The sequence below is a fragment of the Dioscorea cayenensis genome, chromosome 5 (assembly GCF_009730915.1).
Source record: "Dioscorea cayenensis subsp. rotundata cultivar TDr96_F1 chromosome 5, TDr96_F1_v2_PseudoChromosome.rev07_lg8_w22 25.fasta, whole genome shotgun sequence".
In the NCBI taxonomy this organism is placed as follows: Eukaryota; Viridiplantae; Streptophyta; class Magnoliopsida; order Dioscoreales; family Dioscoreaceae; genus Dioscorea; species Dioscorea cayenensis.
In genome coordinates this window covers 27,720,805-27,736,054 of record NC_052475.1, presented here as the reverse complement: position 1 = coordinate 27,736,054, position 15,250 = coordinate 27,720,805, and the positions used below count along the sequence as shown (strand labels likewise).

General features: G+C 35.5%; 1 protein-coding gene across 1 annotated transcript; it reads left to right on the top strand.

The window, feature by feature from the left end:
- Nucleotides 1-7,484: 7,484 nt before the first annotated feature.
- LOC120261516 (respiratory burst oxidase homolog protein C-like) lies at nucleotides 7,485-12,736 on the top strand. Its single transcript, XM_039269435.1, has 11 exons — nucleotides 7,485-8,137; nucleotides 8,232-8,391; nucleotides 8,504-8,552; nucleotides 9,038-9,151; nucleotides 9,245-9,676; nucleotides 9,755-10,141; nucleotides 10,254-10,465; nucleotides 10,562-10,664; nucleotides 10,769-10,848; nucleotides 11,223-11,758; nucleotides 12,409-12,736. The coding sequence occupies exons 1-11, from the start codon at nucleotides 7,555-7,557 to the stop codon at nucleotides 12,516-12,518; spliced, it is 2,766 nt and encodes a 921-aa protein (XP_039125369.1). The 5' UTR covers nucleotides 7,485-7,554; the 3' UTR covers nucleotides 12,519-12,736.
- The last annotated feature ends 2,514 nt before the right edge of the window (nucleotides 12,737-15,250 follow it).

The following is a 15,250-nucleotide window of genomic DNA, read 5'->3' as shown; positions in this document are numbered from 1 at the left end:
ATGATTCGAAAGAAATTATCGTATTTTTCACATGTATGTTCTTACCCCACATTCAGTTAATTCTAAAAGATCGTTTGGTTTGCTATAGTGTAGAAAGATTACCACGTGTTACATGGTGATCTGAAAATATTACCACGTTTAGTATTACACCGGTGATAATCGGGATGGTAATATCATATTACCAATATGAGAACATTATCATCAAATTTTGTATCTATTTTAGATTACCAAGCATATAGTAATCTCATAACTTGGTAATGAACTATTTTCAGTAATAAGAGTTCTTAACCAAACATGATTATATCAAATTACCACAATATTCCCAACCATATTATATTCCCACCCATATTATCATAATAATCTTATTACGTGGTAATATGTCATTACCATAAACCAAACGACCTCTAAGATTATTTATATATATGCTTCTTGCTTGGATTTTTGCAGCTAGAGATCCAAGTCAGTATTTCCCAAGTGAATCAATTCAAAAGCTAAGGCGCTCCATTGACTTCATGAGCGCGCACCTAGATGATCAGTCCGGCACCACGGTCCTTTCTACTTCCCAAGTGTGACTGACTCCATCACCCAGGAGGCCTTAGATACCAAAGGGTGGACTTCGCTTCTACAACTGCTTAGTCTCTCCTGTTTTTGGCTTTTCAGTCTTTTCCCTTTTTTTTTTTTGTCTTTTGTACGTGTGACTTCTTGTGGAGGTGTAATTCACCCCTAGTGACTGTTTCTCACCTCCAGTTGTTGTTTCTTTGTGGTTTTGTTTTACTTGCTCTTTTTCTCGTTTAATAAATCACTGGTTTATCCACTTTATTCAAACCCCCCTAGTTCACATCGGTTCTTAGAAATTCAATTGTAGATCTAGTCCAATTACATATAAATCAGAAATTCAATTACAACTCTAGTCCAATTACATAAATGAACCGGTAGCATCGATTCAACCAATTAGACAACTGATTCAGTTTGGTTCTGATGAGTATGTGGCCCATCAATGTTAACTAGTGTTATAATAATAATAATAATAATAATAATAATAATTATTATTATTATTATTATGTTGTTGTTGTTTCAACTTTCAAGGGTATTTTTTTATCACTAGTATTATTGATTAAATACATAGTTAAGAATATTAAATTTTAAAATAAAGTATTTTTTAAAACATTTGAATATTAAGCATGATATGATATGTGTTTCATTAATGGCCTTTTGATCCATTGATACCAGGTCTTTTACATAAAGTTTCTTTTTTTGGGGAGACTAAAAATTGAAATTTTACTCAAAATTAGGACATGATGTTGTTAAATTCACGGATGTGTTTCACATCAGTGCTTTTCCTGATTATTAACTTTAAATAGAAGTACGTATCACCTAGTATAAAAAAAAAAATTATGTTCCTTAGAAACTATATGTAATAATGGAATTAAGTCACCCACTATCCTTCCTGAAAATAGATTGTTTAAATTTCATTTAGCACTTTCAAAATTTTATCACACTTTATTAAAAAAAAACTTAGTTAAGTGCTAACCTTGTTTACCTTACCCCTTAATCCTTTCTTCTTCTTATTGTCACCATGCTGGGAGTCTTTCTAGAGAGAAGAATTCCCAGAGGAATTCCCGGAAGCCATCTTGTCATGGCCCCCTTCTTGGCCGAATGTTTTCACCCCATGGTCATCTCCTTTCTTCATTCCTCCATCTCTCTTCTTTCTCTGCACTCTCCCACTTGTTTACTCCTTGGAAGTTGAAGAAGAAGGCCATCCATCACCGGAGTTCGAGTCTCCACCGGTGGTCTTGGCATCCGAAGGTGAGGAGAAGAAGAGCAAGTAGCCGCCGGCATCCTCCAAAGGCAAGGTAGGCTCTCTCCTCCTCTTGTTGATGGTGGTTGTCTTGTTGCTTATGTTTGCATGGGTTGTTGTTTAAAATTTTTGGTGCTTATCCTTGCATGAAAAACCTCTCCTTATGCATGTTGAAACCCACCCTTGTGCCTCTTGAGTATCTTTAGTTCTTGGTCTCCATGTTACATAAAGTTTTATTCATGGAACCAACTATATGTTTATACCATTTTGCTTGAAACCCAAGCCAAAAACCCAAGTTTTTGCATAGTTTTGTAGTTTTGGCATGTGTGTTGGACCTTATATATTTTTGCACCCTTGTGATTATATATATATATACATGCATGCATGCATGCATTGATCTACTACTTGTGCTAGGAGATTTATTTCCATCCTTGTTTCTCTCACCTATTGTCCTTGTTCCTCTTAATCATTCTATGTTCCCTTCCCACATCATTGTTATTACCACTAGTATTAGTTTTATGTTAGATCTACTTGTAGATACTTTCATATTGTTGTTGTTTTAATGGGGTATTTTTAGACTAGCTTAGCATGAACTTTGGTGCTTGAACTCTTCCAAATATTCATGTATATTTGGTTGGTTTTCCCTTGGATTTTAGGACCACCTTGAGCATCATCTTAGATCTCTTTTTGAATTTAGGATCACCAAGTAAGTAATCCCTTAAACTCTTGTATTTAAATTTTGTTGTTTTGATTTATTTTCATGCGAAATTTCTGAAATTTTGTTTGCATTTATTAAAAAAAAGATTGTTGTGGGAATGCCATCTATTTATGTCTTGTGTTTTTAGAGGAAGAGAAGTTCTATACTTAGTTGGAACCATAGTGCTATTATTTGCCAAAACTTATATATGTTATTTCCTTGTTACTTCCAAACATTTAGCAAAGTAATTATCCTTTTTGAAATCTTGTTATTCCCAATAACAAAAACTTAAGATTTATTAAGTGTTTGAATCCTTGGTCCACCTAACATCAACTTGAATTACCTATATATTATTTGGTTATACATTTATCCCTTAAATATCCACTTGCCTTTATGTCCTAGCCTATCTCCTTCCTAAAATTTTTAACATCCTTGTTTTGACAATATTTCCTTTGAAATTATCTTTCTAGCTATTTTTGATTTTTAGGTGGCCATTTTTTTCTTCAATTGATGAGATACATTAGACCTTGTATTTTTTTACAAATTTTTAGTATATTATTGTATTAATGCATTTCTTCCTTGAGATTGGTCGAATAATTATTTATTGGTTTCACTATTATTTATATTTGTGTTATTTTTATTTTTATTTTTTTGTAAATCCTTTATTTTTCTTGAATTTTTGGGAAAATATTTGTGAAATGTTGTTATTTCTCCAAAGTGAGAACCGAGGCTTAGGTTTGGAAAAAAATGAGTATTTCCTTTTTACATTATTTATTTATCCGTTTATTTAATTATTTACTTTACTTTTATTAGATGAATTTTTTTGGAAAAATACTTGTGGATATTCTCGTATTCTTGGCTTGGAATTGTATCCGAATTTTTTTGGTCTCCAAATGAACAATATGCAACCCCTCGCTGGGAGGGTTAAACCCCGACCTTGTCGACAAGTAATTTTGGAAAATGAGATCGCAGCTTTCAGACCGTGTCCGTTCGGTGAAATAATCAACGACCACTGTTATTCGAGTCTCGGGTCACCGAGGGTAAATAAATGATTTCGATTATTTCGACTCGTGTCCATCACGAGGGTAAATAAATGACCTTTGGCACTTTCAGTGAATTTGGAGTCATACTTTGGATATTGTATTTATTGTTTTACCTTTGATTTTGTTTACACTATTTTGTGCTATTGCATTATTTTTTGTGTGTGAAATTTTCAGACCTGAACTTTTGCTTCCAGTTTGTTTTTGGATTACTTACTCGGGCTAGTGAGCTCATGGATTTACTTTTAAATCCTTTTCGGATCGGGAGCGATGAGACCCAGGGATCTTAGAAGACTTCAGATAGATGCCTTCTTTGGAATTATGTTCCGTGGCTTATGTATTTGCATTTGTTGTATTATTGTGTAAGGACCTCCTTGTAGGTCGTACTGTATTTCTTTCGCCTTGTATTTGGGTTTGGTTGTAAACCTTCAGTTGTACTTTTATTTAGTATTTTGTCAGTTATTTTCTACTCCTAGTTTGTGTTTAGGTTTTGAGGCCTTGCAGGTTCACTGGGCCCCACTTTGTGGGTCTGCGGCCGTTTGTCAGCGCACCAGATTCGGGGCGTGACAAATACACACATACACACTCCATCATTCTTCTCATTTTCAGAAGAAAATATAGTTATACAACTTAAAACTTACTCTCAATACGAAAAATCACTGAGCTCTTTTCTCATCAATGTATACCAAAGCAAGTGTACTATAAAGTTTAAATATCCACACACTATATATATCCTGATCGGATCTTATAAATATATTAGAGCTACAGGCCTACACGTACATAACAAGGAATGGATATATATATATATATATATATATTATAAGACCAGCTACAGTATTCAAAAAAATATATTATAAGACCAGAATCTCGATCTATTCTAGCTATTATTTTTTGAGAAAATTAATATTTATATTGGATTCTTAATTTAAATACTTTTTTTATGAATAAAATATATACACAAGAGATACATTACAAGGAATGGATATATATATATATATAAGGACTACATTAAAAGAAATGAGTATATACTATAACACTAGATTCTTTTTTCAAAAATTATTTCATGAGAAAATTCTTTTTTTTTTTAATTATTTATTATTTACGGATAAACCATTATATACGCACTCATTATACCTCAACTATGGTAAACCTCTGAAAATATTAAATTAAAAATTCGGTCTCTGATTTGCCATTAATTAAGACTTTGACCATCTGATGCAATGGGCTAGCTCCAGCCAAGAAATTTCAGACTTTCAACGCCCGCCTTCCCTTCAGTTCAAACTTCAAACTCCATGATAGTCAACCATATAGCTCGCCAGTCACCTCCTCATTCTATGATTTCTATCTTCTTTGTTACCTAGCTCTATGTCTAGCCTCTCTCATCAGTTTGACATTTGCACAAGTTTGTCTGGTGGTACTATGGTCTATACCTCCTTCTTAGAACTAACCATGTATCATGCATGCATTCTTTTCTTTTCTTTCATATATTCTTGTTCTTTTTGGATCTTGATGGCAAGACAACATGCAAATCATGGATGGCTATGAATCAAAACCCAGATGAAACTATTTTTTTTTTATAAAAATGACAAATACGGTAAAAAAAAAATAGGTATATATTGAGATGCACTAGTGTGGGTGTGACTTAGCGGCTCTCAGAGATTTAGTGTGTCAACTTCCAAAAATACTATTAACCAAACTAATCATTTAAGTTTTTTCATTATTGATTTTTTTTTTAATAAACTAGATAAGCCACATTTTTTAAAAGAATATGTTAAGTTTTGATTTCAAGTTAGTTAATTTATTTATATTTTAACTATATGAATCCGCTTTTAAAAAACTCCTTTTTTTTATTATAAAATAAGTTTTGTTTTGGTTCGGATTTTTCAATAAAACAAAAAAAAAAACCAATGGAGTATGGTTCGGTTCAATTAATCTCGCCCACCCAGATGCAAATGACTCATCCGATGTTGATATTTATGGTATCCGATGCTTTGGCATAACTTATTGGGTTGTTGAGAAAACCCAAAGCAAGAGATTTTCCCAACTTCTCTGTCAATGGCCAGTCTTGTTATCCAAAAATAAAAAAAAGTTTTAAACCAGTTGCCAGGGCGTTGTTTAGCAATTAGAATATTAGATGCATTGATATTTATGAATTCTATATATGCTAAATTACCATCAATGTCTGACTCATACAATCACTTTAAAGAAGGAAAAAAAAAAAAAGGTTTCGTTACTCCTGTTTAAGTGGAAATTGATAAAAATAAAAATCTTTGACACTGCTTTTAAATTAAAACCAGTTAGACGCATGGCATTGCTGGTGGAAATTAACCCACAGTTTTCATGAATGCAGTTTGACCTGATCATTATGACATTATCTATTGTGAAGAAGAGCAACAGGAAATTCCTGTGATACATTTCCAAGTTTCAAACAATGGTTGCTGGTAGGTATCAAAGCAATATATATATATATATATATATTGATTATATTAAAGCCAAAACATGGACTGTTGAAATATAGAAAGAAGATTGAGTCCATGAGATGCCAAATTAATGCCTTTATTATGTCTACAAGTCCAAGCTTTGAATTCATACTTCTCTAAAACTGGGTTCATTTGGGAAATGGTTAATTTCCAGCTCTCACAAAGTTTCATAGAGGTGATAGCTAGTGGTATGTCATGCAACCTCATTATTCATACGCGTTGGGAAGTCTTGTAAATAAAAAGTAGAGGGCTTTGTTGCCTTCTTTTGTTCTTCTTTTTATTAGATGTGATCTTAGGTTTGTAAGTTAATGAGAAAAATAATTGTAACACAGTTATTTGGTTAATTAATTAAGCCAAATTATCAAACAAACGGAAACGGGCAAGATTTATTATATATTATTGGTACGGTCTATTTGTAAGATATGCTTTTAACGTTAATTATGGACAAGAACAACTACTTTGCTTTTAATTAATTAACCTCGTCCACATTAAATGCAAAACTAAGCAAAATTGGCATCTACTTGTGTTAGGTTTTTACGGCACTGAAAAGATTACTGGATGCGTATTTTGTCTCAAACTCTTAATAATTTCAGATTTACTTTTTTTTCATTGAATATTTTGACTAATTAAATGAGAATTAATATAAATATGAAAATGTGAAAAACACCTAGCAATATATATATATATATATATATTAACGTTGTTAATAATAAAAAATAATATTTTATATTAGTTTTCCATCATTTAATTTGTATTATTAGAAGAACACATGATAGTGTTTTTTCTTGTGATTTTTAGACACATTCAAATAATTTATACTTTTTAAGATAAACATGTGAATATATGCGTGTGTTTGTGGAGTCTAAGGTAGTTCATATACATGTTTGGTTGGTAAGAGTGAAAAACTGAAATTAAAATTTGAAAAATCTAAATAATTTCAAATAGAAAATTTCAACCAAACTGTACTTGATTAACATTAATTAAAATTGTATTTAACTTAATAATTATTTATCCATTAATATATATTACCACTAGAAAACACAAATACACCAACAAGTGGCAAAGGTCCTGCAAAGCGTAACAAGTGTTTCGGCAAACGTCCAATTCCAATCAGCGGCGCACGAGACGCGTTTTCGTGGTCATCGTGCGGGTCCCACGACCGCACCGAGAACTCTGTCACGTGCGCTAAGCCATCTCGAACCAACTCGGTCTGAAACGATTCGGAATTGGTTCATATGGTTGACACTTGTAGGTCAGACCCGACATGGGGATAACTTTAGCTCCTGCGGACTTACCTACCCACCTCTCTCCTCCATTCTAGAAGCTTAAACACTGTTTTCCATTAATTTATCTATTTATTAAAATTTATATAAATAATTAAATTAATTAATTAACTTTTTTTTTTACAAAAAAATATTTATATAAGTAGCTTGCCCATTCGCTTCATTCATACTCAAAAAACACAAGGGTGAGATATAGAGAGAGAAGGTTGGAATCTCTCACAACTCGTAGCGGTGGAGATTTGAATTTCAAAAAGGAATGCAAAGAATGGGGACGGACGACGGCCGTGGAGGCGAGCAGCAGATGGACATCGTCGAGGCGGAGAGCGTCGGAAGTGATCGTGGTTCGTACAGTGGACCGTTTAGTGGACCGCTGAACAAGCGGGGCGGGCGGAAGAGCGCCCGGTTTAATGTCCCCGCCGATGCTGCTCCGGTGGCTGGGGATGATGAGGTCTATGTGGAGATCACTCTGGATGTGCGTGATGACTCGGTGGCGGTGCATAGTGTGAAGCCTGCGGGTAACGGAGAGTGCGAGGACCCGGAGGTGACGCTGCTGCAGAGGACGCTCGAGAAACGGTCGTCGTTTGGGTCGTCGGTGATCCGGACGGCGTCGTCAAGGATACGGCAGGTGTCGCAGGAGCTGAAACGGCTCGCGTCACTGACTATGCGGCAGGGGCCGGGGCGAGTCGAGCGGTCGAGATCGGCTGCGGCGCACGCGCTCCTGGGGCTTAAGTTCATCAGTAAGACTGATGGTTCCGCCGGATGGGCCGCCGTTGAGAAGCGGTTCGATGATCTCGCCGTTGATGGCTGCCTCTCTCGTGCCCTATTTGGGCAGTGTATAGGTAACAGAGAAAATTCAAAATTCCACATTAATTTTTTATTCAAATTTTGTAAGTTATAATGAAATTTTAATGAAATTGGTCTTAATATATTCAGGGATGAAGGAGTCAAAGGAGTTTGCAGGTGAGTTGTTTGATGCTTTGGCGAGAAGAAGGAATATTACTGCCAATTCAATTACCAAGTCAGAGCTCAGAGAGTTTTGGGATCAGATCTCCGACCAGAGCTTTGATTCCCGGCTTCAGACCTTTTTTGACATGTATGCAATGCACTCTCCGATGCTGCTTCCTTTTTACTATTTGTTTATTTTGTTTATTTATCTCTTTTTTTTTTCAATATTTTAATCGAATTAATTAATTCTTGAAATGCAGGGTGGACAAGAACGCTGATGGGAGGATAAATGAAGAAGAGGTGAAGGAGGTATGGACATTCTCTGGTTATAATATATATACTTGGAATTCTAACGCCATATATATATATATATATATTTATGAAAGTGGATAAACCACTGACCTAATCCATTCGTTATTTCTTTCCCAATAAATGGTAAACAAATAGTTAAAGTGTTTTTTTATTTTGAAAAAAAAAAATCAAAATAATTTAGTGCAATATAATTTTTATGGGGTTAACCATTGGATAGCCCAATGGTATGACACCAAATATAAAGGGGAGATCATGGGTTCAAATCCCTCCTCCGATAGTACTGTTTACAGTACTGTTTATATACTGTTTATCCAATATTTTTATATTATTTTTATACTGTACATATATTATATATCTGGGTTTCAGTACTGTTTGGTACTGTTTATATTCATATAAAAAAGGCGTTATTCAAAAAAAAATATATATATAATTTTCATGGGGAAACGCGAACTTCACTAACTTTTAGTGGCGTGCAAATTCAGATCATCTCGCTGAGTGCATCTGCCAACAAGCTCTCGAAAATTCAAGAACAAGCAGAGGAGTATGCGCGTATGATCATGGAGGAGCTTGACCCAAATAATCTCGGCTACATCGAGGTTAAAACTTTAAACAAGCACTAGTATACCAATTTAATTCATTATCTTGACGGATTATTGAAATCATGGTTTGTGAATGCATGCATGGTTCAGATATACAATTTGGAGACCCTGTTACTGCAAGCGCCGAGCCAGTCAGTGCGGCCAGGGACGGCCAATAGCCGGAACCTGAGCCAGATGTTGAGCCAGAAGCTGAAACCAACCATAGAACCCAACCCCATCAAGCGATACTACCAGAAATTCCGTTACTTTGTGGAGGATAACTGGATGCGGGTGTGGGTGTTGTTGCTCTGGCTCGGCATTTGCGCAGGCCTTTTCACCTGGAAATTCATACAGTACCGCAACCGCGCCGTGTACCACGTTATGGGCTACTGTGTCTGCGTCGCCAAAGGCGGCGCCGAGACTCTCAAGTTCAACATGGCTCTCATCCTCCTCCCAGTCTGCCGGAACACTATCACTTGGCTCCGTAACAAGACCAAGCTCGGTGTCATCGTCCCCTTTGACGACAACCTCAATTTCCACAAGGTATAGTTACTACGTACGCTGAATTTGTCATGCATAGTTGAAAATTTAATCCTAAAATAGGATAATTAACGTGTGTAGGTGATTGCGGCGGGGATAGTGGTCGGTGTGGGACTGCACGCAATTTCCCATTTGACGTGCGATTTTCCAAGGCTTCTGCATGCTAGTGACGAGGAGTATATTCCCATGAAGCCCTTCTTCGGTGATACCAGACCGAACAACTACTGGTGGTTCGTGAAAGGCACTGAGGGCTGGACAGGGATTGTGATGGTGGTGCTAATGGCCATTGCCTTCACTCTTGCCATGCCTTGGTTCCGCCGTGGCAGGCTTAATCTCCCTAAGCCTTTAAAGCGTCTTACTGGTTTCAATGCCTTTTGGTATTCTCACCACCTTTTCGTCATCGTCTACATCCTCCTCATCATCCATGGCATTTTCCTCTACCTTTCCCATAAATGGTACAAGAAAACGGTAATCAATCAATCAATCAATCACATAATTAAGACTCTAGCTATCTCAGTCTTTAATCTTTAAATATTTTAATCTTTTTCAATATCTAAATTTTTATATTATTTGTGTGTAGACATGGATGTATCTTGCAGTGCCAGTGCTCCTCTACGCTAGTGAACGTCTGATACGGGCATTGAGATCAAGTGTCCGACCTGTTAAGATTCTTAAGGTCGCGTTGTACCCAGGGAACGTGTTGGCACTTCACGTATCCAAACCTCAAGGCTTCAAATATAGAAGCGGGCAGTATATGTTTGTCAACTGTGCTGCTGTTTCCCCCTTTGAATGGTGTGAACTTAGCATTAACACAGTCAAAATTAAATTAATTATATCCCCATCATATTGGTGAATTTTTCTAATAATATGTTGCTTATATAATAACAGGCATCCGTTCTCCATCACATCTGCTCCACAAGACGACTACGTCAGCGTTCATATCCGAACAGCCGGTGACTGGACAAGACGGCTAAAAGAAGTTTTCTCGGAGGTTAGTTAATTTGTCTCCAAATCAGAGTTCATTGTTATTTACTACTAAATTTGCATAAAAATCGGGTAATTAATTAATTAATCTGTTTTTGTTCTTGTGGGTAGGTATGCCAACCTTCCACTGATGGGAAAAGCGGCCTTCTCAGAGCGGACTATGACCATGGCTCCAACTCACCCTACCCAAGGTAAGCCCAAGAATCCCTCAAGTCTTCATTTAATAATTATTTCATTTGTTTTTTTCTCAATCTTCAATAATTGCTCAAAATTTGAACTTTTTTCTTTTTGGTGTAATTATCCTCTTTTCAAGTTTCAAACATGTGATGTTCACACCTGCCCTGCATCATTTTTCTACGTTGAATAAAAAAAACAAATACAAACACATTCTAGGCAACACCTACATTGATTTTGTCATAAACACCATTATATACTTTGACCAGATATAAAATAAAACATTACTTGAAACCCAAGCATGGTATAAAAATGAGTATTTTCTTCCTTGGTACGTAGTAGGTGAACAATAGTTGTAAAAACTGATATTTTTGTTAACTAATGAATGCAGCTTCCCAAAAGTGCTAATAGACGGACCTTATGGTGCGCCAGCCCAAGACTACAAGAAATACGATGTAGTATTACTAGTAGGATTAGGCATCGGTGCCACTCCATTCATTAGCATTCTCAAAGACATTGTCAACAACATGAAGCTACTTGAAGACGATAGCGGCGTTGACGGCAATGCTGACCTGGAACGTGCCGGCGAGAGCACGACGAGAAAGGGAAACCGATCGTTCAAAACTCGAAGAGCCTACTTCTATTGGGTGACCAGAGAGCAAGGCTCATTTGAGTGGTTCAAAGGAGTGATGAACGAGGTGGCCGAAGCGGACACTAAGGACGCCATTGAGCTGCACAACTACTGCACCAGTGTTTACGAGGAGGGTGATGCGCGCTCGGCTTTGATTGCGATGCTTCAGTCTCTCAACCACGCCAAGCACGGCGTCGATGTAGTCTCCGGCACCCGCGTCAAGTCACACTTTGCTCGACCGAATTGGCGCAATGTCTATAAGCGCATTGCTCTCAATCACCGTGACCAGCGCATTGGTACGTATCTTATAATCCATTCATTCATTATATATTCATACACACACACACACACACACACACACACACACACACACAAAATACACATTTTATAGTTTCGTTGACTAATGAAAGTACATTTTAATGAACTTATGTGATGTATAAAATACGAATATATTTCGGCTTTGACAAGTCAACAAAATTAAATGGCTACACGCCACGCCAAGGAGAGGGTGCTTTCGTATCCAGTTTGGTTTTGTGTGGTGTGAACAGCTTTGCATCAGGTTGAAAGGGGGAGAGACCAATTAAAGTTCTTTAAACTAATCATCTCTAGTTATAGTGGACTTTTTTTTATTTATTTATATTTTGAATGGAGACCAGAGTGATATATATAGATGTCACCCACTCCCTGACTTTTTCTCCCCAAGTGACGTTTGCATCTATATCAGCTAGCCTATCACATTCTTAGTCACAATTTCTTGGTTCTGTTTCATGTATGCCACATTATCTCTCTGTCAACATGATGGTTATCTTACATCTCATTATTCCACAAATCCTAGTGATGGTACATTTAGGATAAGCATTAGTGTTTGTTTATTCATTTAAGCCATTTTGTATTTATCAAATTATAATTTACATATATTATTTGTTTCTTTTTTTTGTGTCTGCAGGTGTGTTCTATTGCGGAGCAGCCGGGTTGACAAAAGAACTCCGCCAGCTTGCATTAGATTTTTCAAGGAAGACAAACACCAAGTTCGACTTTCATAAAGAGAACTTCTAAATTCTAAGTTCTAACTACTCCGCTTCAATAATTCCAATGGTTGCTGCCAGACGAGTCATGATAAGGATCAAAAAAGATTTATGGATCTCCCCAATTGGTCACACATATTACTCTTCTCCTTTCCCATTGTACAGCTTCTAGCTAGCTAGTATATATATTTTTTGATAAAAATATATATATGTAACTATATATATATAGAATTTACCCATTTCTTTTAATTTTGCTTTTCTTGGTTATTTGGGACCATCCAAGGCTCGTTTTCTTTATTCCATTAATTAATGGGGTCTAGCCTTCGGAATGGGAAAAGAATGCATAGTCTTAATGCATGAGGTGAAAGTTGTTATATATATATATAATTCTATATATGAGTCTGAGAAACTAACATAACTATGATGAACTTAAATAAAGGCACTTCCACCCACCGAAGACAATGGGTGCTTCTTGTTCCAGTTTTTAATGTTACTCTGATTGGTTAAAACCCCACTATGTTGGTGGTCATGATCCATTGTATTGAGTCTATGTAAGTGTAATTAACATAAAGAATAAAATCATGAAGCCAAGTAAATACTCCTTCTGTTTTTAGTTGTCAAATTTACCTATTTTATATTTATTAAAAAAATTAATTAAAATTAATTAACAATTTAAATTTATAAAAAAATTTATTATTTTTCAAAACTAATGTTTAAAACTACACTAATTAGAATATATAATTTAATACTTAATTGATTTTAATTTATTAAAAATTATGTAAATATATTAAATTAAATAATTAATTTTAAAAAAATATTTAATATTGTATAAAAATTTTAATATAATAAGTAAAATAAATAAAAAAAACTCTAAAACTTACCAAGTAAAAAAAAAAACGAATGAGTAATAGTTTATTTATTATTATTTTTTTATCTTCTCTGTTTTTTCAGCCAGCGCCAGCACCCAGGTAAAGAAAGAAAAGTAGGTAAAATTATCTCCAGGTTCCACCTAGGTAGTCAGAACCGGACCGGACCTTCGAACCGGAGGAGGCCAAGGTTCAAGGGTCAAAAGGTCCAACCGGGGTTGAACCGGGTCGAACCGGATTTAATAAATAAAAATATAAAATAAAATACATTATATATTGTATTAATTTTTAAATCAAATACACATCCTATATTAATTTTCAAATCAAATACACAACCTATGAAACAAACAAGTATTGATTCCATATTCAAAACACAACATTTAACAACATTTAGTTAAACTAAATTGATATGAAACACTAAATAATATTAATCTCATCAAGGCTTGAAGGCTTGATTAATAATCAATAAGTTGATATGAATCATTAATCAATAATCATTAAATCATAAGATAATTATTAATTAGATTATCATTAATTCATAATACTATAGATAATTAGATATAAATATAAGATATTCATATTACTAATATCATATTAGGCTAGTTTATTTAAGTTTTTTTAATTTTTTTAATTAAGTTTTAAAACCGGGAGAACCGGCCCGGTTCATCCGGTTCCCGGTTGAAACGGGCGGTTCTCCCGGTTCATGGACGGTTTTCCATTGCCCGGTTTTCTGAGCTGAACCGGACCGGCCTAGTGCCCGGGTCCGGTTCAACCCGGTTGGACCGGCCGGTCCGGTCCGGTTCTGACTACCTAGGGTTCCACACGCCATTCATGCGTTATGCATGTGTTAGCAGCACAAACTGATTGGTCGGCAAATGGCACTAGCATTTGTCATCACAAACATTGAAAGTGGTGTTAAATTACCAAAATCCGTGACCATAAAATAGATTTAACTAATTAATTAATTAATAAGAATCGGAATGAAATGGAGACGGTGCACAGGTGATTGTTACATCCACTGCCACAGCTATATATATATATATATCATCTGATGGTCTCCAAAGGCAGGGGGAAATTGGACAAAGGTTGTAATAGTCCTTTGAATGCTGAAATGGTCCTAAAGTATCAACCTTTTAAAGTGATCCATTCATTATGTTGAATTCCACATTGTACACAGTGGTCTCTCTGATCTGATCCTCTCCAAGTGCCACTAAAATCTGATTTTTATTTTTATATTTTTATATTTTTATTTTTTATAAACCACCACACACATATTTATACTTTAACCACATAACAAAAGAAAATCAAACCTGTAAGAGTTGTTTCCTTCTTTGTAGGAGTTTATCAAGTCTAGTTGATTTGATCTTTGTTTCTGTTAAATAAATCGGATAAAGATGGAGTTTGTTAGGATTTATATTTTAGTTGTAAGGCTATTTAAAAGCCAGATATTATGCAAATAAACTTTGCTCCTGTAGAAGTTCTTGCTTTTGATATCATATTTAACATTTGGTATCAGAGAGGCTGCGGCAAGTTCGGCAAAAGAAAAAGATGAGTTCTGAAGCAAACATTGGATATAGTCAACCTGGTATTCCAAAGTTTGATGGCGATTATGACCATTGGAGTCTGGTCATGGAGAACTTGCTCCGATCCAGGGAGTTTTGGAGTGTAGTGGAATCATGATATATGGTGCCTGAAGATGAGGAAGCACTTTCAGTTGCAGAGAAGAAAATTCTGGATGAGATGAAGCTGAAAGATTTGAAGGCCAAAAATTACTTGTTCTCATCAATTGACTAGTCAATTTTGAAGACAATCACAAAAAAGGAGACGGCCAAACAGCTCTGGGATTCAATGAAGTTGAAATATCAAGGCAACGCTCGTGTTCAACGAGCTCAACTGA